Source organism: Perognathus longimembris, chromosome 2 (genome assembly GCF_023159225.1).
Source record: "Perognathus longimembris pacificus isolate PPM17 chromosome 2, ASM2315922v1, whole genome shotgun sequence".
NCBI lineage: Eukaryota > Metazoa > Chordata > Mammalia > Rodentia > Heteromyidae > Perognathus > Perognathus longimembris.
This window is the reverse complement of record NC_063162.1, coordinates 125,391,769-125,419,268: the sequence shown is the minus strand read 5'-3', so window position 1 is coordinate 125,419,268 and position 27,500 is coordinate 125,391,769. Positions and strand designations below refer to the sequence as shown.

The 27,500-nt window shown below is 34.6% G+C and overlaps 1 protein-coding gene across 1 annotated transcript in view; it reads right to left on the bottom strand.

Annotated features, from left to right (window-relative positions):
• Nucleotides 1-27,500, bottom strand: part of Foxp2 (forkhead box P2) — a 496,440-nt gene that overhangs the window by 8,616 nt on the left and 460,324 nt on the right. Inside the window, exons 14-19 of the mRNA XM_048340096.1 lie at nt 27,239-27,440; nt 26,045-26,121; nt 25,804-25,905; nt 23,267-23,388; nt 21,910-21,979; nt 20,968-21,131 (exon numbers count right to left, since the gene is read on the bottom strand). Coding sequence (XP_048196053.1) covers nt 20,968-21,131; nt 21,910-21,979; nt 23,267-23,388; nt 25,804-25,905; nt 26,045-26,121; nt 27,239-27,440 — 737 coding nt within the window. The remainder of the gene's footprint in view (nt 1-20,967; nt 21,132-21,909; nt 21,980-23,266; nt 23,389-25,803; nt 25,906-26,044; nt 26,122-27,238; nt 27,441-27,500) is intronic.

Sequence of the window (27,500 nt, the reverse complement as noted above, 5' to 3'; positions counted from 1 at the left end):
AACTTGTCACTATGTCTAGTATTTAAATATTTATTCAGTCCAATGATAATATTCCCAAAGTACTCTCTAAAATATACAAGAGAAATGATCTAATGAGATTACTTGAGAAAGTTCATATTCATTTAATGACTTTTATAAAAATGACATTTTGATTTAATAATAAGTTTTATAAGTTGAATTTATAATTTCAGATATTTTTCTAATTCAACCTGGGATTCAGAACATTTTAGTGAATGCTAAATTCTAAGTGCTAGAAATAATTAGAATAAAATCCTAAGGTTAATACAATTGTATCTTTTTCTAACTAGGGCTCATAAATGACCGGTGAATATTTAAAACTTTCAAGCTGAAACAGTTGACTATTTCTAGATACAGAATAACTATCAAGAAAAGTAAGATAGATGTGATAGATGTGGTTGTACCTACTTGTAACTCCACCACTCAGGATATTGGCATACAAAGGTTGTAAGTTCTAGGCCCCCATGGGCTACCTTGCTGCATATATGTGTGTGTGTATGTGCACATATATCTAGGCACCATGCTTTGGTTTTTTTCTTTCTTTTTTTCCAGTCTTGGTGCTTGAACTCAGGGCCTGAGTTCTGAGCACAGTCCCTGGCTTCTTTTTGCTCAAGGCTAGCACTCTTCCACTTGAGCCACAGTGCCACATCTGGCTTTTTCTGTATATGTTGTGCTGAGGAATCAAACCCATAGCTTCCTGCGTGCTCAGCAAGCACTCTACCACTAGGCCACATTCCCAGGCCCTCAGCACCATTCTTAAGGACTGCCATCAAGTGAGTTAATACTAACTTGAGGCATACTATTATTATTTAAAGGCAGCATTTGGGTTTGAATTCAGAGGCTCATGCATGCTAAGCAGAAACTCCACCACTGAGCAATATCTCCAGCCATTATTTTTATTATTTTGGCAACTTTAATTTTGAAATAGGGTCTTGCTTGCTGCCTAGGTGCACATAGACTATGATCACGTTAGATTTCCTATCATAGCTGGAGTAACAGGTATGTGCTACCACATCCAGCTATCTTCCCTTGACATGGACTTTTCTACCCTGGCCATGTTGGAACTGTGATCCTCCCAATCTGAGTTTCTCAGATGTCAGGTACATGGTAGGATGACAGGCACAAGACATTGCACATCATTTTGAATTGGGAAGATGTTTTGTGAAATCTTTCTGCCTGGGCTGGCCATGAATTTCAACCCTCTTATTCTAAGTGGCCCAAGTAACTAGGGTGATAAGCATGAGTAACTAACACACAACTGGCATTATGTTAGCTTAACTAAAAGTTTGATCCTTTAGGAAGCAATATGCCTTAAGAAGTTTCAAGTCTCTGAAAATACATGAGAGTTTCCTTCTTTCTGAGGGTTGCCTGCTCCCTAATTCACATTTATTGTCTCCTCAGGTGGAGCATTGTTATCTCTTGAGTACCTAATTCATTTGAGTTTAGTTTTCTTGGTTTTGTTTAAATAAAGAAACTTGTGCCTAACTCTCAAGGTATCAACAGAGGAATCAAAGTAGAATGCATTATTAAAATACAACATATAAAATACCCATTTTCTAGAAGGACAGCTATAGAATTATGTACCACTCCATGCTTAGAATATTTTACTATGAGCAGGCTTCACTGCATATGTGACTGCTGTTGCAAAAATACACTTGAACAATCATTTAAGACAGGATTAAGATAAAATTGCAGTCATTCTCAATAACCTATTCTCTGATCTCAATTTACTTATGTACAATACAAAACATAACTTTCCCTTTAGATACTACTCATCCTTCTCAAAACCGGGCACTCAGAACTTGCTCTAAATCATTTCCCTGTGGATCCAGCTGTCCATGTATCCATATGTTCATAGACGCATTCATGTACTAAGGAAAGTTCATGTAGTCTCAATTATTAAAGGCTTATATCCATTTAAGTTCACCTCCTAAAGACTAATATACACAACTCCTGTCCAATTTATGCTCATCTTTATTAGGATACCCTGAGGTCTTAAATTCTGGAGAGCTGTTCCTAAGCCGCTTTTGCTCAAAGCTAGTGCTGTTCCACTTCAGCCACAGTGCTATTTCCAGCTTTTACTCTGATTAACTGGAGATAAGAGCCTCACAAACTTTTCTGCCCTGGCTGTCTTTGAACCACAATCCTCAGATCTCAGCCTCTTGAGTGGCTAGGATTATAGGCATGAGCCACCGGCACCCAACTCTGAAGCATATTTTTAATGGATTATTCTGATACCTAAACTGCAGAATCTTTGAATTCTGAAATTTCCCTACAAATGGCTAAGAGTTTGAATCCAGGTATAGCCATGACTTGTGGCACTGCTGACCTCTTGAATGTTTCCTAGAAGTTTTGATTTCTTCTATCCCACATTGCACATTGTCTTAATCACACTAATGATTTAATCACTTTACTCTTCCTAGTGCTAGCTGTACCTTGTCTTGATGACTAGACTGCGGACTTTACAGATTAGAACACCTACACACATGGGAAGCACACAGTCAATACATGTTGATTGGATAAATTATGTACCACCAAGTCATTAAGAGTTTCATTTGCACTAATTTTAAAAGCAAAAATTTCTCTCTGGAATTAAGTATTCTTGGTATTCTTTCCATTTAGATTCAGTTAATGAAGAAAGCATCAGAGCCAGAAAGAAGTAAATAAAAATTTCCCTGATGATTACAGTATTACATAGCTAATTTACTAAAACAAACCAAATAAAAATCAACAATTATTTACACTCAATTTTTAGAAGATCTGATTGATAAGAAAAAAATTAGAAGTTACAAGAGAAATTTGATCATCCTTGGGAAAGAAATATCTTGAATTGTATAGCTCCTAACTATTTCTATAGATTTGTGAATTCCATTTCAAAAAAAGTAAGAAAAAATGATTACAATTACCTAATTACACCATTTTCACATTATTAATTAAAACTCCATGTTTTCCCTTGCATATTAATGTTAATGAAGAAGGAATTGTAACACAATAAAATGGCATGCATATTGTGGGTTGCATAGTGAATTAGAGAACTGACTCAGTCATTATTAATACCTTTTTATTCTCCCTTCGCTGCAAAATATGAGGGCCAATTACTTTATTCCTGAAAATAATCAGTTTATATTTTGATAATGCCCATGTTCTTTTTTCTTAAATGCCTTAAGGTACCATGAGTTGTGTCACTCTAGAGATTCTCCTAGGCAAAATACCCCTCCATCATTGAAACAACCCTGGTAATTCAAATAAAACCAAACAATCCCTTTAAAGAAACTCCTCTCTTTCTCGTTCTCCAATGCTTTATTACAGTTCCTCTTCTCAAGTGGAATCATCTGAAGGTTTTTAATTACAAGGTTATAATTCAGCATAATAAACTTTATGTATTTAGGAATTTAATTTGTAAGCATAGCATAAAGTAGCATCAAACACTTTAGTCCCTTCCTTTATATTCTTTAGTTATGCAGCAGCAGTTAAGTGGTTAAGAATTTAGTGTGTAAAGATATAGTGGGCTTCCGGAGAAAATGCCTGGGTTTTAGCTAGGCTCCTTTGTCTCCCTGTACTCCCATGACAGGAGTACCTGTACCTCTCAATATTTTTATGAAGGTAAACTGAGTTTATATCAACATAAAATACATGAAACAGTGTCTTAGTCACAAATGATCAAAAATATTCAGTACAACTATAACATAATTGCATCTTTTGTGAAGGAAAACATACAAATACACAAATTAATTTTAAATATTAAACAAGTTCAATCTGCGTCAAAAATGTTTTATTCTATCTCACTAAAGTGAGATCTTTTGACTAGCAGAAAAGTCAATAAACAAAGATATATATGCCACACATTAGATACCAGGCAGTAATAGTAAGCGAATGTTTAACTATATTTCCTTGAAAGTATATATTTAACAAAATAGAATAAGCAAAATAAAATGGGATTATTCCACTGGATTATTTACCAATACATTCTTAACTTAAAAATGATCTGAAAAATGATCTGGGCTTCTATCTCAGGTCATTTCTTTGGCTCAGATCATTTTAAGATCACATGAATATAAAAGTTCAAAATAGAAGAGCCACTACTGACATGCTCTGTACTTCTACTTTTTTTTTTCTCCTCATCCATCACAGGGTTCATGATTAGCTTGTCATTAAAACCATCAACATACGTTCATTGAATAGTCCAGGCCTGCATCATCTTTGTTATGCACACTGGGGCTTAAAAAGTTCTGATAATGTACCCTCAGCTGGAGAAATGTATATTATATGGTTAGCCCTTGACCATATTAAGTCAATTGACCTAAAAAATGAAATCACAAGATCTATTGTGATATATATAAATCTGTTAGAAAATAAAATTTTCCTTTCAAAAGTCCCTTACACTATCAAAGCAGTGTGTGTGATGATCTAAAAAGTATCAATCCTACTTTGACAGGTAATAACATTATCATTTTTCCTAATGCCAATTATTGATTTAACAAAATTTATTGAATATTTTCTCTATAAAAGGATATGTGGGGCATTGAACATCTACTGAAGCGGCCTATAATAGAAGAAATACATATTACAAAAATACCACAATATTCCCAGGCTAGTTGGCCCTAAGAGACGTAGTGATGGATTGACACAGAAAGCTTCAGACTAGAGAGAGGACTTGCCTCTAAGAATTCCAATAGTAAAATGATACTAAAATACATGTATGTTCCTAGTGATATCCATTAAAGACAAAAAGTAAGGATAAATTCAAATTGACATGAAATTGTTGGACACTATGTCTGTAAAACTCTGAGTCTATAAGTCTGTCTCTGGATTGTTTAGTCTTTTATCATGACATTTGGCCTCAATGATTTGTATTTATCTACTCTTTCTTTTCGCTTTGGGATTTGAGGTATCTGAATATTAAATTTCAGTCCTTGCTATAGCCCTTAATAATAAATCAAATAAATCAAAGTAGCTCTTTACAGGAATGAAACAAATGAAGATATTTAGAACACAGAGTACTTAGGTTTTTTAATCAATAAATAAAAAGATAGAAGTTTGCAAAGTCTGAATTGGTCTCTACAGCCATCCATCTGTCTCATAGATATCTATTATGTTCTAGGTATACATATATGTATATACCTGGTACTATATGGTATACTTCTTTAAATAGATATTAAATAAACTTCAACCTGATTTTGAAACTTATCTTTTTAGATATGGGAGTTGGTAGCTCACACATGAAATTCTAGCTCAGGAGGCTGAGATCTGTGGACTATTGTTTGAAGTTGGCTGAGGTTGAAAAATCTGAGCCTCCATCTATAATTAGCAAGCATTATTTAAGAATGAACACAAGCCAAATGAAAGCATGAGGCCCTGGGTTCAAGTACATACATACACACACACACACACACACACACACACACACACACAATTATTCATTCAGTAAGTAATATATATTTCTCCTAACAGGAACACAATTCACCGAGAATGCTTCAAAACTTAATCTGTCCATGAAACTGAAAATTTCTAATTCAACTATTACCTTTTAATCCACAACTTACTATGTACTACAGAAGAGCAATGATTTGTTTTTCTTACTTAAAAAAGACATATCTGCCTCCTAATTTGATGTAATTTATACTTAGAAGACTTAGATACTTGGAACTTTTTAAAATAATGGTAGAAAAGAAGTACTTAGTAATAGTTATTTCCTGACAGAGGTACAAAGTCAGCAACTGGAATGGAAATACTTGTAGAATACTAAGTTATTTCTTGTTAAAAGTGGAAAAAATACAGTTTACTAGAGATAATGGATAAACCACTAAGCATAGGGAAGAGAGATGATACTCCTTTTCCCATAAAGACATTATTCAGTAATTTCTTCTGTTTTTTTTCCCCCCCTTTGGTTTACCCCTTGTTGTCCCTGCTTTTGATTCCAGAACCCTTTGTCTTTTATATAAGTTTATCTGATTTGGGAATAGGAAGTGGAATCACACAAATGCTGAGACAAAGGAAAAAGGGTGAACCAATACAACAGTAATACTCACAAGACACTACGTTGGAAACGAACTTTACAACTTGGGGTGAGGGGGAGTGTGGGAGCGGAGCAAAGCAGGATAAAATGAGGAAGGGGTAACAATGTTTAGCAAGAATTGTACTCATTTTATTCCTTGTGTAACTGATTCCTTGACATCATCTTTACAGTAAAAAATATTTTTAAAAAGGAGAGAGAAACAGAGGAGAGGAAAGGAAGGAAGGAAGGAAGGAAGGAAGGAAGGAAGGGAGGGAGGGAGGGAGGAGGGAGGGAGGAAGGAAGGGAGGGAGGGAGGGAGGAAGGAAGGAAGGGAGGGAGGGAGGGAGGAAGGGAGGGAGGGAGGGAAGGAAGGGAGGGAGGGAGGGAGGAAGCAAGAGAAGGAGGGAAGCAGGAAGGGAAGGAGGGAGAGAGTGAGGGAGAGAGGGAGGGAGGAAAAAGGAAAGAACTTTGATTTCAATTATGAAACTACTAATTTGAGAAAAAATAAGGGCATATACACAGATAACTGTGGTACCAGACAAAATGTGGATGGATGCCATACTAGAGAAGGTGTGATGAAATGGGATATAAATGTGGTGTTTCAATCAGTGACTGTTCCATGAAGGAAGAACGAGTCCATTCATGGAAGCTCTGAAATCAGAGAATACTGCTTTGAAACAGAAACCAGAGAAGGGCCATTTTAAGTAGAAGTAAGAAATCTAAAATGTCTTAAATTTGTTAGAAGAACTCTGAAAGTGCACAGCAGCCATTGGTAGGGAAGGAAGGTTGATACTATATTAATAAATAAATAAGTTAGAGAAACATAAAGTTACCTGGCAAAAAGATTTGAGCTGTGTTTTACAAACTATGATTTTTATTCTCTTTCAGCTGAAAAGTTATGGGTGATTTTTAGGTCAAGGAATGGAAAAAATAGAAGATTTATAGAAGGATAACTTTGTAAACTGTGAACTGGTGCAGGATAGAAGAAGTAGGTTGATCAGTTAGAAGCTTATAATAACGTTAACATATGATGGTCAGCACTAAGGAAGGAGATTCACAAACATTGAAGATGAATGAATTCAGGCCAGAGGTTGTGAAATAAAAATTTTTGCATCTCCTGGTCCTCACATATAAATATGAAATACTGCAAACAAGGCGATACTGGCCCTTGAATTTGTATTGAAAACCATGGAAGTTAAAACATACCAGGATATTCCTAACACATATGCAATCATGATATATTTTTATGTTATTGCTTTAGTTGTTCAAGGAAGATGGAACTGAATAGCATAAGGGTTAGATATGAGGAAATGAATTTAGGAAGATACTGAAAATGCATTTCTCCATAGCCCTGTGATTAAAATGCTAGTAATAGCAATCACCACAGTTAGGTTGATGCTTAGTATATGGAAATTATTGGTTCAAATTTTTATTCAGTATTCTTGTATCATTTTAACAATATATTTCAGATGTACTTAGAAAAAAAGGCAAAAAGTTTTACTACTTTGCTCCATGGGGCGCGGGGGGGGGGGGGGGCAAGAGCATTTATTTCCAGAGAGTAGCAAAAAAATAAATAAATAAAATGTGTGAGGGGAGCAGGGGGAAGAAGCAAAACTTTTATGTTTTAATCTTTTAAAATTTAAATTACCCATTTATTTTGTGCCAGTACTGGGGCCTGAACTTAGAGCTCCAAGTTCTTGCTTAGCTTTTTCTGTTCAATGAGCCATGCCTCCATTTCCAGCTTTTGCTGGTTAATTGGGGATAGAGTTTCATATACTTCTGCATGGTCTGTCTTGGAACTGTGATTCTCAAATCTCAGCTTCCAGAGTAGCTAAGATTATAGGTGTGAACCACCAGCACCTGGCTTAATTAATTATTACCCAAAGACAAAAAAAAGTACATGGTATATGTGTTGCCAGGTACAGGGTTAATTGGGTATATTATTTACTTCAAATTAAATGTGAATTTGTTGGTGGTGATGATCATGGGCTTGAACTCAGGGACTGGGCACTGTCCCTGAGCTTTTGTGCTCAAGGTTAGGGTTGTATCACTTTGAGCTACAGTACCACTTGTTTTTTTCTGGAGATTATTTGCAGCTGAAAATCTCATGGTTTCTTGCTCGGGGTGGCTTAAAATTGCAATCCTCAGATCTCAGCCTTTTGGGTAACTAGGATTATAGGCATGGGCCACCAATGCCTCAAAATTTTCACTTTTATGAGGGAAGAGAGAGTTTTTTTTAACTTAATTTATACACACACGTACCCAAATTTAATCTATTTATCTGCTCAAACAATACCATTTTTAATGGTGAAAATACTCTAAATCCTTCTAGCTTTTCAAAAGACACAGAACATTATCAACAGTCCCTCTACTAGCAGGGGAACATCAAAACTTCTTAAGAAGCAAGCTTTTGAGAGTACATAAGTATACCATTGAGAGTCTAAGTATCATCACCCAAATGCGTTTTTTTTTAAAAAAACATTATTGCTATTAAGTAATTGTATAATGAGGTTACAATTTCATAAGTCAGATTTTGAGTACAGTCATTCTTGGTCCAGTGAAAGTTTTTAACTCACATATCATATCAGTATTTTGGAGATTTAATCAGGTCTGAAACAGGGTTCTAAACTCCTATCCAATCTCCAGCTGTAGGTACTCTCTCTTGACAGATTTCCTAAGCTAAAACATAGGAGATTTTACCTAGTTTCTGAATGGGACTAGAGGCTCAAACACTCAGATCTTCTCAATGAACCTGTCTTTCTCACTGTTTTGTACCAAATATAAAGAGTTAAGATTGTTATATTCTTAAGCAACTGGAGCTCAATCTAAGAATTTATTTCTTGCTAAGCCTGACAGAAAGCTACACTCTTTGTGAAGTAATTTGATTTTGCATATGTGTGTGCTTGCTTACATCTTTGTTTCTTCATCACAACTCTGTATCCCTTCACTTTTGGAGTCTAACATTTTCTATGTACTTTTCCCTCACTTGAGTGTTACCTGTAGACATATCATTTGTTGACTCTTTTTTTTTTTTTTTTGGCCAGTCCTGGGCCTTGGACTCAGGGCCTGAGTACTGTCCCTGGCTTCTTCCCGCTCAAGGCTAGCACTCCGCCACTTGAGCCACAGCACCGCTTCTGGCCGTTTTCTGTATATGTGGTGCTGGAGAATCGAACCTAAGGCCTCGTGTATTCGAGGCAGGCACTCTTGCCACTAGGCTATATCCCCAGCCCCGATTTGTTGACTCTTAACAGAGCATATTTCACATTATAAGCATGTGCTCAATCTATTCCTATTCAACAGATGAATGAAACTATCCTGTGGACCATTCAACCTGCCACACCAAGCCTCCACTTGAAGAAACTGTAAGGTAGAAGTTCATTTTTATATTCCAGTTAATCTCTCAGTTTTAAAGCCACCCTGGATAATGGCATATATCCAAACCACAGAGGACTAGTTACATGAATACACTGATTTGTTGCCCAAAGAAATGTGTTGCTTCCTTTGTTGTGGAAATAATAAGGACCTAAGGCACCCATGAAAGGCAAGAGAAATGTTAATGTTTGCCTGCCCCCTAAAGCAAAAAGTCACATTACAATGGGAAAGTTTACCTTTTTAGATTGTAGTTACATAGCATATCCCTAGAGGAATGTAAATTTTATTCACTTTCTCCCCTATATAAGATTAATAGGTCCTAAAAAGTGGTCTTATTTTCCTTTAAAACAAAAAAGTCCTGTGAAAAAATGTCTTCTTTAAGCTAAGATGTTAAAAATACATTCGGCAAAAGTTAAGAATACAGAATAAAAAAAAAAAACGTAGTCATTACAAAATTTTTCTCACTTTTTGTATTTACAATATCATCAAGTATAATGATGGAATAGTTACACATTGGCATCATTTATGGGAAATTAGATGATAAAATTTGATCAGAGTTTCTTAGAAATGGAATATTTATATCATTAATTTATGCTGGTGTATTGGTGTTGGTATTGGTACCAATAGTGTGATTACCTAGTATGAATAAGCTTTGACTTCTATCCATCGCTCTGTCTCTGTCTGTCTGTCTGTCTGTCTATCTTTCTCTGACACACACACACAGACATACTTGTAAAAATTGATTGTAAATTTCATAATATTTGCCAATACATGCTACAGAAAAAATAATTTAAGATTTACATTGACAAAATTTGTAGTTTGAAGAAAATTAATTTTATAAAAAATATACAATTCAAGACTAAATGGTATACCACAGTACTATTGATATTATTACTATTGTTATTAAAGGTGATTTCCTTATGCTCTTTATCCATATAAACCTATTATTTGAAAACATTTTCAATACATTTCACATAGTTCATGAAAAGGGCAATAAACATCAATACACATCTAAAATGTCCTGGGGCTGGGGATATGGCCTAGTGGCAAGAGAGCTTGCCTCGTATACATGAGGCCCTGGGTTCGATTCCCCAGCACCACATATACAGAAAATGGCCAGAAGTGGCGCTGTGGCTCAAGTGGCAGAGTGATGGCCTTGAGCAAAAGGAAGCCAGGGACAGTGCTCAGGCCCTGAGTCCAAGGCCCAGGACTGGCAAAAAAAAATAAAAATAAATAAATAAAAAATAAAATGTCCTATAAAGTGGTTACTGTTTTCCTCTGTCTTAATACACATAAAGAATAGACCACATGCTTGTCAGGAACTATTAATCACTAAACATATTGTTAATGTCAAGTCAGTGATGGTTCATGCCTGCAATCCTAGCTACTCTACAGCCTGAGATCTGAGGACTGAAGTTCAAACCTAGTCAGAGAAGAAATGTTAACCACTAAAAATCCAGAAGTGGCGCTGTGGTTCAAGTGGTGGAATACTAGCCTTAAGCATCAAAGCTAAGAGATAGCACCCAGGCCCTGAGTTCAAACATGAGGACTGACACTGAAAAAAGAAAAGTATTCCCCAGATAATAAAAAGTTAACTTCAGAAATAGTGAAAGGTTCCATTTAATTATGGAAACTGATGTCATTTGACTGAATTTAAGCCATATTGTTATTTGACTGAAATTAGTAACAGTGAACGTATTTAAGGTTGAAACACATGAAAGGAATTGATGTACTGCCTAGAGAGCTCAGTAGATAAACAATTCCATAGCACACACAACTCCCAGAGTTCAATGAAAGAAGAGAGAAAAGAATAGAGGGAAGGAAGGAGGGCGGGAGGGCGGGAGGGAGGGAAGGAAGGAGGGAGGAAATAGAAAGTTAGACACTGTATAGGCTTATTCAATTAAATTTAAATTACTTCATTATAAAATGTCTTCACCTTTACTTATTAAATTTAGCTAAAATATTTCTAACTGACTATTAATTCTAATAGAAAATAGTAACACTTGTATTTTTTATTTACTGGACTAACCAAAAATGTTGATTAATCACTTCTAAAAACATCAAATTAGATTGACAATTGCTATGGGTATATGCTGGGAATTGATTTTCCTATATTCTGACCAAGTCACTAAGTAGCCTCAAAAGCATTCTAGTTAAAAGTCAGAACAAACTGGGGTTTTCTTAACTATAGTTTTTACTTAGAAAATGGCAAAAAAAAAAAAAGTTGAACGCATGATAACCATTACATTATAATCACTTAAAATCATCATTTCTTTTTACATACAAGAAGGAAATGAATAAAAGTGATATGATTAGCATTTTGCCAATGGCAAAATTCTATCACTTAGTAGATAATATGATTGTTTTGAAAATGCAAAATAGATTTCAAGTACAAGCAGAGCATTCTTGAAGATAAAAATATATCATTTCAAAGTGTCATCATTTATTGTTTGTGTTTGTACATTTCATTTAAATTGCTAAGTTCTATTGACAAATAATTTGGAAGGTATAATTATATTTAAAAAATCTTTCACAGGAAAATTGCTTTAAAATGGGTGTCCATTTTGTAAGCATATGAAAAATGAAAATATTCAACTTTACTCATTTCCTTCTGGTATATATAAAAGGAAATGATATGATTATATTTAGAATTTGATAGTAGACTCATAAAAAATTAAACATTTAAGTATAATCATTTACATAGTCTAGTTTCTTAAACTTGTGTAATTTTTAGAGGAATTCTTTTTCATGTTTATTAAGAAATTTCATTTACCTAACATATCACTGAAATAAGTTAATAAGATAAGTGAAAGCAAAATTTTAAATAAAATATTTAGTTACATAGAAAATGTTCTGTTAACACTTTTTAAAAATGAGAGCTGATCTCTAACATGAGTTGTTTATCCAATCATACAGAAATTACCTCATTTTGCATAAGATTTTATTTACTTAAAGTGGTCATATTCCTACTAGAACTTACATTTTACATTGTAAAATTTAGTTAACATAAACATATACCCACTTTAGGGAAGCATTTAATTCTTCAGTGCACAGACATGATCAAGCAGGGCATATCAAAAACAAGTAGGAATGAAACATGTTCTCATTTTATCAGCTAAGAAACTATAAAACAGATCTTTTTATTAATATGGCTCAACAGTCTTTCCAGTTTCTCATTTAATATTGTTGACTCTTGGACATATCAAAATTTTAGTAGTTTTGAGTGATCTTTGATTTGGCTTGAGTGAGTGTGTACTTAGTTGCACTATCCTGGGACAGTGCTCACACTTATGCCAGTGTCACAGAAATAAAAATGCTACTTCTTATTTTTAATGAAAAGAAGATACACTTCTCAAAGAAATGTATAACCATGGAAAGGTGATTCAAAGCTTGAACTGAATAGGTGATTTCTCATTTCATACATACTGCACTTGCTAAGGACATAAATGGCCTACTAGATTTCTCATACCTGTTCTCCCTGGCTAGTGATAAACAGTGAAACAATAATTTTCACTGTAAAACCTGGATGCAATATTAATACTAATATATTAATACATATTATTTTTGAATTCTATTTACTTGTTCTCTTTTACCAAGACTTAAACTCAAGGCTTTACACTCTCCTGTCTTTCTTGCTCATAGTTGGTGTTCTAAAAATTGAGCCATGCCTTCAGACTGACTTTTTGCTCCTTAATTAGAGATGGTGTCTTATGGACTTTTTGCCCAGGCTGGCATACAATTGTGATCATTCTGATCTCAGCCTCTCAAGTACTGAGTTTTACATGCGTGATCCACCTAATTAACTTGACCTTCATGACAGTAGCTGTTTTTCAAATGTAACTTTATGCCTTAAACTATGCTCATGTTATGAAAATATTAAATCTAACAATTATATATGGTAAAATTAAATAGATTGTAAAATTATATTCTGCCAAAGTTGTCAAATACATATCCACTTTGTAATCCCTATGTCAAAACCTGAAGTTAACCTCATGTGAATACGTAAAATCTTTATACTTTAGTCTAGAACTAGCATAAATTAATATGGAAACAATATTCAATCTTGAATAATTTATTCATGATTCTTTGACCCTTGGAGAAAGGAAATTCTAAGGCTCAACTAGTATCAGTGAAAATGAAGATGTATCCTCTAGTACCAGTGTCATCTTCAGATATAAAACAAGGACAGTAAGCTACAATGCCATCCACTAAACTTGTCTGACATACTTTGCCTAAATTGTGGGATTTCACACCATGGATGTCAGATAGCATCTGAATAGTTCTATAAAAATCCTTCAGAACCCCATAGGAACCCACAAATTTCCACAAATGGCACGGCGGGGATATAACACATTTTAGCTGAAGGTACTGTACCTCTGGTAGGATCTTTTTATTAAGAGGAACTAGAATGGGTTGTAAGTGCCACATATGGGGACTGGAATAATGTAAAAAGAACAGCAGCTACTGATCCACACTTGTAGCACTTTAAAAAAGATGAGATGATAAAGAGCTGGCATCATCGTCAGTTCTGTACAATCACTTTGGAAAGCCATCTCAAAGCTAACTAGCAAAGTTAATGAAAAAGTTTAGAGATTAAATAAAAATGGAATTAAATCAAAAAATTATGAGAGGCAGAAAGGTTAGGGGGAAAAATTAAAGGTGACTGGGAAAAAAAGTGTTAATAAGAAAAATCTGTGACCACACAAGAGAGGTCAAAAACTGCTTTTATGTTTAGAATTTCATAATGTAACAAAATGACACAAAACATCAGCTTAATAGGAATGAAAACAATGAGAGTGAGCATGGCACACTGCTCAGATTACCAGTCACTTCCAACTGCTTTCCTCTGAAATACACAGCCACTCCAATTTCAAATGCTTCTGTCCACAAAGAAAGATCTAAGATCGATAGGAATTTTATATAAAATATCACCAAGTGAAGGTGTGGGATCTGCAAATTCTGCATGTGCCTACAAACAGCAATTGAAACTTTGAGGTAACCAATGAAAATAGAGGGAAGAAATAAAATATTATACTTATGAGTATGTTCAAAATGGGGTCTGGAAATCCCTTTTAAGCCTATAGGGGGGAAAATATTACTGTCCACAGATGCTGAAGTGTAATAATACAATGATTTCTAAATTGAGACCCTCAAAGAAGCAAAGAACATGGCCAGGATGACCGGGACATGTGGCATATAAAAAGTTTGGGTCATGGAGAATATGACATACATTTGAGAAATTGATCAAAAGGATAAATGTAATCTCTCTTAAAATCCTCAGACAATAGTAAAACACCTTTTTAATGATGCCTTTTATTTCCTCACCCTAAAATTTTGGCTTCTAAAATCATAATAAACATATTTTCTACTCTTATATGCAGCAAACCAATATTTATAGAATATCATTATTTCTAACATTCTAAAAATTTGATGTAATAAGTGAGAAAAAATAATCACTTGCAAACAATATAGAATATTTAGTGAGTTCAACTTTGAAATGACATGGAGTCTAAGGAGGTCCAGGAATGGCACTTTAGAAATGATCTAAGAACTCAACAGTAGGAGACTGCGGTAATCAGAAAGAACGACATGACAAGGAGAGGCTTTGTGCGGGAAGCGCTTAATACATAATCAGCTTGGAAAGAACATTCATTTTGATCTCTGCAAACAGATTTTAGAAAATGAAAGTGGGAAGCTCACTTAACATTTTACTAGAGAAACAAAAAGGAAAATCTCAGCCAACTGGGTGAGAATAGAGAAACAATTGCTTAATTAAAATGAGGAAATAATGGAGTTGAACTAAACATGATGAGTACATCATTTGACTCTTCTTTTTGCTTCAGATTGGGAAGGAGACATGAAGGGGGCCTGTTCTACCAATATGAGATCTGGCAGATCGAGCCTACATGTTTTCTTCAAACATATTTTAGTCTAACACAGGGAAGAAGATAGACAGTTTAAACAATTTCTCCCTAAAGACAGCACCAATTCGAATTGGTTAAGTCATTTTTAAATATGTAAATGTCTATATAAAGTTTGAAATTAAAATTTTTTAATCCATATTCTATAGAACTCAGAAAGGTTCCTCAGTAATGGAATAGTGACAAAGAGGTTCAAAAGAAACAATATTATTATCTATCGCGACATAAAGCCCAGATATTTCAAGTAAGCATACTGTATATATATATGTTCATACAATGGGTGGTAAATCAGTGCTTTGGAGAGAGTAGAAAACAGAAAATGTAAAGTATCAAGTACTTACTTTGACTTAGAAAACACTTGCTAGAAAGCATCAAAATGAGTTTCAAAAAAGTATGTACACAATGTTGCCTTGCTTATGTCTTGCCTACTTCTCCCTAAAATCATCTAGAATATACATCTGGGATTGATACTTCAAGATTTCAATAACTTTTAAAACTCACTTTTAGTAAGTTAAATTTTAACAAGGTCTTAAAGGATAATCACAAGTGAGATGAAAGGGGCTGCCAGTTTCTAGTCATATAAACTTTGATACTTGGACATATATATATATATACATATATATTAATCATTAAGTTAAAAAAAGATCTTTAGGGCTGGCAATGTAGCTTACTGATAGAGTGCTTGCCTAGCATGCATGAAGCCATGGGTTTGAGTCCTCAGTACCTTATAAAAAGAAAAAACGGGAAGTGATGCTGTGGCTCAAAATGGTAGAGAGCTAGCCTTAATCAAAAAGAGCTCAGGAAAAGTGCCCGGGCCCCAAGTTTAAGCTCCATGACTGAGGAAAAAAAAATCTATTATGGCTAGCTGTCCATTTTTCCAAAATAGAACTTCCATGTGTCTTCATTATTCAAGGATATAGAAAAATCATAGATTTCATTTTTATATGTAATAACTTCTCATTAACTAGAACTTCTAATTTGAATCTTTGTAATAAATACATGTAATTTGATGATTACATGATACAATAAAGTACCTTAGAGGTTCATATTCTGTATGTCTAAAATATAGTCTCTCTTCTTAATAAACTTGTCATTCAGCTGTAGATATCTGCAGAATGAGTCTGCATACATATAATGACACACATGTATATATGAGTTCACATGTATACACATATACATGCACATGCAATCAAACACATGGTATTAGTTCCAAATTATTGTATAAACACTAAGTCCTTCAGAACTATGGAGAAGAGTTGAGGTCCTGAAATAAAAATAAATATATCTTGCGAAACTTCTTTGGGAATCGAGAAACAAAGGATAAAAAGACAAACCATTCCAAAAGCAATACTTACAAAACCATTTGGTATAAACCAACTGTACAACTAATGAGGGGTTGGGGGAGGGAAAGGGGAAGGTGGCAAGCGGGGGAAAAATGAAGGAGGTGGTAACAAGTTGGATAAGAAATGTACTCACTGCCTTACATATGAAACTGCAACCCCTCTTTGCTTTGACAATAAAGAAATAAAAAGTAAAAAAAAATTCATTGGGAAATAAGAGCCATTTATTAAGAGAAAGCAGAATTTATGTTAAAAAAAAGTAGAAAGGTTAAAATAAAAGAAAACAAGCAAGAAGGGCAGGGAGGCAAATAGTTTGAGGCAAAATAAAGATATTACTAGTTTAGAAAAGTTTTCACTCAGGACACAATGAAACTAAGAATTGGAATGGAAGGAAGTGCTGAAATATTGAGTATACAATGTAGATTATATGGCTCTCTTTTGCTGCAAAAATAATTTATAAGTACTCTTCTGTATCTTTTCTATTTTTCTAGTGCTTCTGAATGTCTTCTCTACCTGTCTCAGGGGTACATCAGTATTCTGGTAGAATTTTGTTATTATTATTGTGGAGTTGATTAAAAAGTCTACATGGACATAGTTTCAACTTTTATTCTGGATTTAAGGATAGTTAAGCTCTTTGATTACTTTTCCCTATGAAGCTGATCTTGTTTCCTCTCTTTTTTTCTGTGAGCTTTGCCTGTAGCTATGATTTTTCCTCATATTCCTCTTTATCCCTGGCATATAGTCAGTTGTCCTATTTTACCACTTCTTTCAGTGTTTTTTTATATAAATTCTTTTTATTTTTTGACTCTGTCTTATATTTAAGCCAAATAATACATCCTATAAGACCATTTGCTCCTTCCTCAGAATATCACACTGTCCTGAACTGCCATCATCATGGTTCAGTTAGTACAATTTCAGATGTTCATTCTTCCTACAGTATAGTTTTTATTCTATCCAAGTAGCTAGCTTTATATTGATGAAAACAGGCACCATGGCTTGCTATTTAAGTCACTGAGGACTGTCATCCATCCATTATATGTTTTTAATTCTATTTTCCTTTATGTATGCCTATATTCCTGTTAAACCTTATCTCCTGATAGTTGAGCACATCTCATGAGGTCATTATTCTGGGTAGGTAAACCATTTCTGAATTGGTTGGAGCCTACAACTTGAGATGAAAATTTCTTATCTCAAAAATTAATTTTGTTTTCTCTGTCATGTGGTTTCATTTTTACTGATTGTTTTACTCCACAAATTTTAGGAGGAGGTAGAAGGAAAAGAGGATTGTTTAGGAAAGTCATGACAAATGTATTCAGAATATTACAAAAGTATTGAATGCAAATATGTTTTTGTATTGTTTATAGTCACATTTAAAATAAATATCACTCAGTGTGTTGATACACAACACCATGAGAAACACAGGATGACTTGTTATGTTCCTGGCATTCATTTCCTTTTTCAAGGGTCTTAGGAGATAAATATTATTATTACTCATTTTCAGTGAGAAGAACAGTGATAGATGTTAAGTAGAGGGCTGAATCTAGGATTGGAATTCCTAACACCCCATCACAAAGCTCAGACATTGACACAATGGACACTAATACCTCTTGTTCATAAATGTATCAGCTTAACTAAACAAACTGAAAAAAATTGCCATAATATCAATCTGTGAGATAAAAATGTACTATTATTTATTTATTTAACATATTATTATTATTTAAGTAGTCATACAAAGGAGTTGCCATTCAACAAAGCAGTTCGTTAATTCTGTACATTTTTATCTGTGTTACCCCTTTCAAAAGTCTCACCAATCCCTTCCCACACTTTTCTTAACTTTGTAGGGTAGTCATAAATTTTTGACTACTCCACCCCACTTCTTTTCTTCATTTAAATGTCTCCTTTTTTCACTTCTATTTAGAACTTTCAACTATGTTCATTTATATGCAAATATGTTTTAATTGAGATAATTAAGTTGATGTTTTTCCTTTTATTCACAATACATACAAAACATCTTAAGAGTTTTAAAGTTTTTCTTAAAAGAAAAGATGAAAGTACCAAACACTGATATGCATTTCACCAATATTTGGTTCCTAATATACAAAAAGTTTAGAGCAGATTCAAAGATTGAAGATTCACTTAATATTTTGTAAGTTAATAAAAAGTTAGCTTTTATTTTATATTACTTTGAAAAAGACAAGAGTTGTGGTCCTTCTAATTTTTTTATCTTTTCTGAAATCTATTTGTTATAAGCCAAGGGAGGGGAAATATTTTCTTACATATGGAAAATAAAAGCATTTTCATATGCACTAACTTATATAAGCATAAAGTTTGTGATATATTAACATCAAACATGTTAATTTTATAAACCCATGGCAGCAGTACATCAGGCATTAAATATGTAATTTTTATAGACTGATTTGCACATGTTGTTATTTCTCCCAGATATTTCATAATTTAATTTTATTTAAATTAAAAAAAAACTGGAAGAGAAATTGCCAAGTGAAAAATACTACTAACCTAACTGTGCCATAATTTAGCCCAATTATTATTTCAAGTTCTGAAATGTAATGTTTAATAAACTGCTTTATTAAATCATTAATATTTTATTTTAATATGCTTAGCACTGGACAATTATGTTTAAAAATATTTCTTTACATTGTCTGACTCCTCTATATGGATTGTAACTGCTTCTATGTACTGTCTAGGAAGAAGGGGAGATTTGCCAACAGCCAACCTACTTATATTATGAATGTCTTTCATTTCTTTGAAATAGGTCCTTTTCTTTTTCAAGGTGTAAGACAGAATCTAACTTTTGTTTGCTCTTTAAAGTTTTATTATTTTAGCATTTTCCTACTGGGAGTGAGCATTAGCATACTCACATACTGGGGTGAACTGCTGAAAGTAAAGGCCTCAAGCTACCCTGGTCAGGCTGGTGGGATGAGGCAGGATATCAAAACTTTTGTCTGATTTGTTCACTTCCCTTGTCTTAGAGTGCTGCTACTCTCAAGAGCATATATTCATGTTCTTTCTACTTCCAGTTTTATTACTTCTTTTGTATTATTTAATACATCTAAAGACACTTCCAAAAGACAAATTTTTCCATTTTGGAGAAGTAATGGTTTGGAACCTGAAGAAACACATTAAGGTTTGCAGTATTTTTTTTGCAAAGGTGAGAGAGTACAGGGGCCATAAAGCAATTAGGCATATGATTTTAGAGACATTAATACATCAGAGATCATAAGATGTTTAAAAAGTCAACAAAAATAATATCCTGTAAAGGTCAAGTGAAAATGGGCATATATAAATGTTATATTTCTCTTTTAGCTGTTTGGCCAGCTATTTAAAGATAAAGAAAATATAAAAATGAGGGAAAGAACTAATCTTACCTCATAGCTGGAACTTAGAAGTATATGATGTTAATTCTACGAAGTGGGAACCTAAGTTACAATTCATCCTAACAAATGAATGGTTCATATACTTCATCATTCTGATTCCAATAATTTCCTTAGGAAGTTTAAGTTCTTCCAGGGTCAATAGTGTTTTTGTAAACAAGAAACTGATATGCTTGATGCTGTTGAATACGACCAGGCATTTTTAAAAGTGTCATACACATTTCTGAAATCCACAATACATCAATTTTTAATACCTCTACTCTCTCAGCTCCATTAAAAAGATGGTAGGGGAAAGATTTTCAAGTAATTAATGATATAGTTAGCTGCTAAATATTAATAGGAATCGTAGTCTTGCATAAAATATAACATATAAACCTTTCCAATATAGACGCACCAGTAATTAAAGTTGAATATGTAATTACACTGATTTATAAGACAGGCAAAAAGTTGCACATTACTAGCTTCTATGTAAACTGTGGGTAACAGCTAAACTTTGCATTTTACGGTTTATAAAAATGGGCAATGTCTTCACTACAGTTCATAAATGGTTTAGAGACCTGAATGGTAGTAAAAATTATGACAACTTATTCCATCATGAATATTCTTATTACACCACACAAATGGGTGGTACTGACCTATCAGATGTGGATTTCTTAGCCTCTGCCTCATACCCCAGAGAATGTCAGTAATATTAAGAATTTGTGCAGTACTTCCAGATCAATGTGTATAAGGCATTTGAGAGAATCTATACGATGTATTCAAAGTGATTTCAATACATTATTTCATATTATGTACACAGTACTTAACTGTACTTGAATTTTTAATTGTTTTTACTTTCATACCATTAAAAACTTCAGGAATATGTTCAACTTTAGAAGCCTATTGATATATATATTTCCCCCTCTAGGGAGCCTGGTAACCCCACTTACATGTGTGGCTGAGGCGAGCAGCCTGGACTGCTATTCCCATTGCTGTCGATGTGGTCCAGGGAACCATTGAGGTCTTCGTGGACGGCTTGCAGGAGGCCGCTAGATGCATTATTGATCAGTCCTGGGTTACTTAGCAAAGGTAAACTGCTCTCTGCCAAGGCAGCCTAGTAGAAAAGAGAAAGTGTAAAATAACTTTTAAGATGTCCTTTAAGATAATTTTAAAAACACCGATTTTCTTTTAATGGGTTCAAATGGTGACACAGAGATTTTTGGAAGCATTTAAATCAAAGGTGTGGGAAAGACAAAAATTCTAATTGGCCACTTGTGGCCCAGACTGCAGGGAAATTAAGCGTGATGTGAACATCTAAACAATGGTTTCTGCAGCAAACTTTCTTCCTCATGTTTTAACCTTTCCTATCATGAAATGTTGAATCCTCTCATGTCATGAAATACTCCCAGATAATATAAGCAGTTGCTCTGCTTTTTAAAAAAAAATGACCAGAACTTAACTCAAAATAAAGAAGTCCTGACATTTGCCTCCTCTGCATAAAAATTATATATTATAATTAAACTTTAAAGTTTTTGCCACAAGCACCATGTTCCCCAACACTATGATGTGAAATCATTTATGACAGCCTGGATAAATATTAATGCATAGCCACATGCATTTGCAAAAGCTTCTATCAATCTAGCATTTGCAGGAAAGTCGAGTGTTCCAGATTTTGCCACAGGGTGTCCTTCTTGCTTCTTCACATCAAAAGTAGTTTGAATTAGAACCAGTGCTTTTCACTGTGCTAGGTTCTACAACTTACTTGGATGATAAACCAACAATTAAGAACAATCACAATCCTGCCTAAATGGAAAGCACACTCTGCCCATCCCACAGCCACAAAGTCAGAAACATTCCAATAGAAAAATAATGGAAAAGTGTAATCATATTACCTGCAAACTGGCATTAAGAGCTGCTCCATAGCCTAAACTGGTAGGTATATTTTTTACTAAAGTTGGACTTCTGAAAGATAGAAAAAAACAACCCAAAAACATGATTTATAAAATAGGTGGATATCAGTAATATCAGCTAAAAAGATCTGTTCTAACTCACTATTTTATACTACTAGTGTAAAATGAATACACTCCAGGACACAGCAATAAGGGAATAGAGTTCAATTATAAATTTATCTACATACTGCATATCAATTAGGTTCAGCAATGAAAGAAACTTTAGGCCATGGTGTAGAGGCAAAGTGGGACTGGACATTTAAGTTCCTTAAATCTATTTCTAGTTTTATGTAGCTTTCATTTCCAAGAACAGTAGCATTCATATAAAATATCTTAAATATGGACACACAAAACAATTGCCAATTTAATGTAATAAGAAATTAATTAATGGTTAATTTCTAGGACATCATGAATTAACATAACAAATTACCATAGTTAATCAAATGACAACATAATGGATTAACTATTTCTTGAATGAAGAAAATTAGCACATACAGAAATCCAAACTCAAGGCCCAAGAGTAGACAAATAGGTTCAAGTCATCTCTCATGACACTACTAGTATAGTGGTTTAGGGGATTGAGTAAATCCTACATGGAGTTCATTAAGCACAAAATATGTTCTGTTATACTTCTGAATCACATTTGGCAGTTTTTCGCTGTAAAAAAAGATTAGAACTTCCCATTACAAGACTCTTCACGTATTACTAGGTCTTGATCAACTCAACTGTAGTGTTTAGAAAACTGTCATGGTGAGCAACATATTGGGTGGGTCTAAATAGTGGAGTGGGCTGTAGAAAATAAAGAGTACCTGTGTGGGTACTAAAATTCTTTTATTTTTTTTTAAGTAAAATCTTCTTATAAGTTCTTCACACACACACACACACACACACACACACACACACACACACACACACACACACGGGTTTTTTGAGAAATTCCAGTGCATGTGATATTATCTTAAGTTTAAAATAGCCTCCTGTCTTCTGCTAATGTTCTGTATAAGCAGGCAGGTGTTTCCCTACAGAAGGCACATCCCATTTTGAAAAAAATAATGACAGAAGTAGATGGTAAGATTGATGAGAATAGTAACGAAAACAATCTTGTGATTATTTTTGTAAAAAAAAAATAATGGCTGGATATTGTTGATTTGTGCCATTTAAACTAGATTCTAAAGCCAACTTACTACCAAGGGAATGTTAGCAGGTCATCAGCTAAGGCACTGCCCACCCCATCCCCCACTGTAAGAATTCACTTCTTTTGGATATAGAGTTCAGGATGACAAAACTATCACAAACATACCCTGTTATCTTTTGTGACCTTCGCTTCTGGTATTCTACTTCATCCACCGTCCACACTGCTCCTTTAACATTTTCTACTCGAACAAAACATTTGTGCAGGCTAAGATTATGACGTACTGCATTCTAAATCAGACAGAAAAGAGGGGAAAAAATAGCAGCCCAAATAATATTGTCTACATTATTGATCTTACTTGGTCATAGTAAAAATTTCTTAACATGTTGAAGTATGGAAATCAAAATATAGCATGATAGTATAAACCCTCCAACTTACAAATTACTAGAATCTACAGTTTGAACTTTGTGATAAGAGAACCTTCCAAGCTATTTTAATAATAGCTGTGTCAAAACCTTCCTTTCATTGAACTGGTCTAAATTGCAATATCTGTACAAATTACAGTATCTTTGAAAATGCCAGAACAATTAGGTCAGCTCTGTTGTGTCCCTGATCAAGCACTCGGGGATGGTTGAAATGTCCAAAGGAACCAGTCCTGCTTGAGGTATTAAAATGCTAAAAAGGCTACAGTGACAAGTGTTAATTTTGCACAAAGCTTTATGCAAATAAGCTCAAAGGCATTCTTTTCATCCCTATAATAATGAAATGACAGAGTTTGTTTATTCTGCATTATTAGATGACATATGCAAGTTACAGTGTAATGTTCTGCCTGCACAATAAGACACAGTTAGAGGTGTTTTTTTTTTTTAATTCCCAATAAAGTTTTTGTAAATGTTAAACTCAATTGAAAGTCGGTATTGGAACCCGAGAGTACATTTTCTTCCCATAATGATTATGCAAACAGATGTTGTTGGAAGCTTTGTATTAGAGTAATTACTCAAAAATTAACATTTTTAAATCAAATTAAGTCATTCCTAAAAATTTAACTATAATAAATATACAATAGACAACATAATTTACCTTGAGTATTTTCCATAATTCAAATTATGAACCTAAGCAAATACATCATTCTGTCAAGGTACATTGGCATATAGCGATCAAGTACTCAGAAATGACCTAATTCTTATTTTACAAACATAAAATAAAGTAATTTTGATGAAGATTTCTTTCTATTTGCACAAAGACAAGCTTCTGGCTTGCTTTAAGAGAAGAATTCTTTCAAAAAAAAAAAAGAGAGAGAAAGAAAGAAAGAAAAAAAAGCATAAGCAGATCTAGCATCTGACCTGAAATCCAAGGATTTGATTGATCTTAATGCCCATGGCTCTGAATATGATAATTTTAATATTAATGAGCAAATGAGCAGTTTTATTATGCATGCGATATAGTTAGAACTAATAAGCTGTTCAGAATGAGTTTTGCTGGATCCCCGAGCTGTGGAGATGAGACCATGCTAAGATATTAAATCACCTTTCATTTCTTTTAAAATTTCTTTCAGTAAATCAAATGACGGAACATTCACTACATTCTCAAGTAAGTAACAAAAGAAAATGTAAACCTTCAACACAAATATGACTTATAGAAAACCCTCCAAAATACCTACTCTGCTGATTATAGCTGACATTTTATCGTATAAAATACATAGCAAGTAACTGTGCATAAATAAAACAATTACATTCATTTACAGTACCACATACTGTAGCAACTAATAACATCTAAACATTTTGTAAATTAAAAGCATTCTGAGCCTCACACCCATATATCTGTAATCGCCTGCCAGATTCATTTGCATTTTAAATCCAAATTAATTCACTTTAGCATATCTCCCAGTCTAAAATTCTTAGTATGCTGATGAGTGCTTTGCTGCTTCTATTCTTCTCAGCTACAAACATTTTCCCCTTTTGTACCAAATGGCTTGTGGCTAATTGATGTTTCTGACTGCTTTTTGAAATGAAAATAAAACAGTTCACTTAGTCTGTGCTGAGTGCCCTTATCTTTCCAGACGTTGCTCTTTTCCAAAAATAGATGCACAGAACTAACATTTTTTTTTTTTTTAGCTCCTTGTAAGATCCAGACAATGAAGTTGTTTGGACAGGGATATAGATGAACCCTTTTGTCTAAGTAAATAAACTGCATTTATGTTCTGACAGGATAATATTCACTTTACTTTCTTTTAGTTCCAGCTGAGTAGCCAGGGCCCTCACTCTTGTGGCAGGTTCAGTCTGTAGGATGAGGTATGATGTGTACAAAAGGCGCAGACCAGGACAAAACCTACACTCTCCATTTGTTGCACAAGCCAAACAGACATTTTTCAAACTAATTAGCCAATAATATGCAAGAGAAAAAGTAATATCGGGCGACTAACAAAGGTGTTGATGATTGAGTGCTCACACTGTAATTAGTGTGTCAGGCCCTCGTTTCTCTGCCAAGCCTCAGCTATTAATTGCACCAAATTAGAAAACTATATCAGAGGCAAAATTATTCTTTCACTTGTCATTTTGAGAGAGGGAATTCATTCCATTCAAGAGGCAGGTTAAAAAGAGGGGAAGCAGATACTAATCTGCTTATGTCATGTAAATAAATGTTCCTTGTGCTATCAGTGAGGAACTGTGTGTGAGGCATCTTAAAACTGCTGGAGAAGTAGTTACCTTCCAAGTTGCTGCATTACGCCTGAAGTAAGCAAATGTCCGTGTAAACCAGCTGTAAATTTCATTAAGTGTTAACTGCCTGTCAGATGACTCCATGATAGCCTGAAATGAGACAAGATACATAGTGACATAAAATAATGGTTTACTAACTAGACTAGATGACACTTTCTCATCCAAGCCTTACTTGGAGCATTAATGAATTTTAATTTAATCAGGCAAAGTTAATTTTCCTTCTACTTACCTGCCTTATGAGAGTTGCATAAGTAAATGGAGGTCTGACATCTGCATTTTTATAAAATTCATAGTTGGGGGCAATCTCTATAAAAATAAAAGCTCAGTGTTAATTTTGACTAATAATCCACATGACATATAATTGATCCCCCCTCTACCCCATATATTTCCCCTAGTATTGGTAAAGTGAGTAGGTGAGAAAGCTACTGACTAGGAAAAGCACAAAGCATGACAGTGCAATTGAATTACATGCAAAAGGCCATTTCTGATGCTCAGGGCAAATGAAGCTTCCCTTTGGTTGTCCTCAGAACCTCAGGAGCTGTGTGACCAGCTGGCCTGAGGATTTCTTCCAACAGCCAGGTCCTCTGTTAAACCTGTGCTTCCAGCATGTTCTTACAGGGACTTTTGGCCTTTTGCCATAAGCTTTCCTCTAATACTTCCTCATGTACAACAAGATCAACACTTGGCATCTGTGACGAGCTAACAAAGGAAAGCGCACACCCCTCAACAAGAACCCACATTGGAAAAAAAAATTCTTTTTTTTTGTTGTTGTTGTCAAAAAGAGGGCTCCAGTCTCATAATGGTTACCATGTGGTGACTGTGATTGTCCAGATGCCCTTGGGGTGGAGGATGGGAGGTTCAGGAAAGGAGGAGAAAGTTGATTTCTTTTTTTTTAATTGTTGTTGTTCTAGAAGGTGACTGTCCCCTCTCAGAATGTTTCTTAAGCCAAGTAGTACACACAGGCTTGAGGAGCAAGGGGATAGCACTTGGATAAAGATCCATTCATGTAAAACCCCAACTTGTCTTGTATAAAGCAACAGCCCTTCCTCTATGTCCTTATCAACCTCTGGCTCCTCTCCTGCTCCATTACTCAGGAATGTTGGATAGCTTCTCTTTCCCGGAGAGATCAAAGGATCTCACTGAATAGAGGTGATAATACAGGCTATCCTGACAACATGATCTCTCAGTGCCTCTAATGGGGAGAGCTCTCTTTCCTGAACAACCATTCAGAACAATTCATCATGATGTACTTAGGGAATCGTCCTCCCCCCCCCCATGCACATTTACCAGGAATAAAACAATTATCACTCCATAAATCATGACTTGAGTTTCCATGTGCTCTGGAATGGCTCATGTACAGTCACTTCAGCTCCACTTTTCCTCTCCCCAAGTAAAAGAGCTCTACTGAGCAGTCATAGCCTACCTGATGACATGGGAATGTTGTATTTGTCTGAATGTCGCCTTCGTATGGCTCCCACATTGGGCACACTGGCTGGGGTGATTACTGAGGGTCCCTGGGTAATTGGGGTGACTGGGGCCGTTGGAGTGGTAGGGGTTTGAGGTAAGCTCTGTGGGGATGTCTCCAACATGTTCTTCGACATGGTGACACTAGACACCAAATTTAGCTGCAGAGACCCAAGAGAAGGGCAGGAAAAAGGTAGAGACAAGAGAAAAAGACTTAAAAA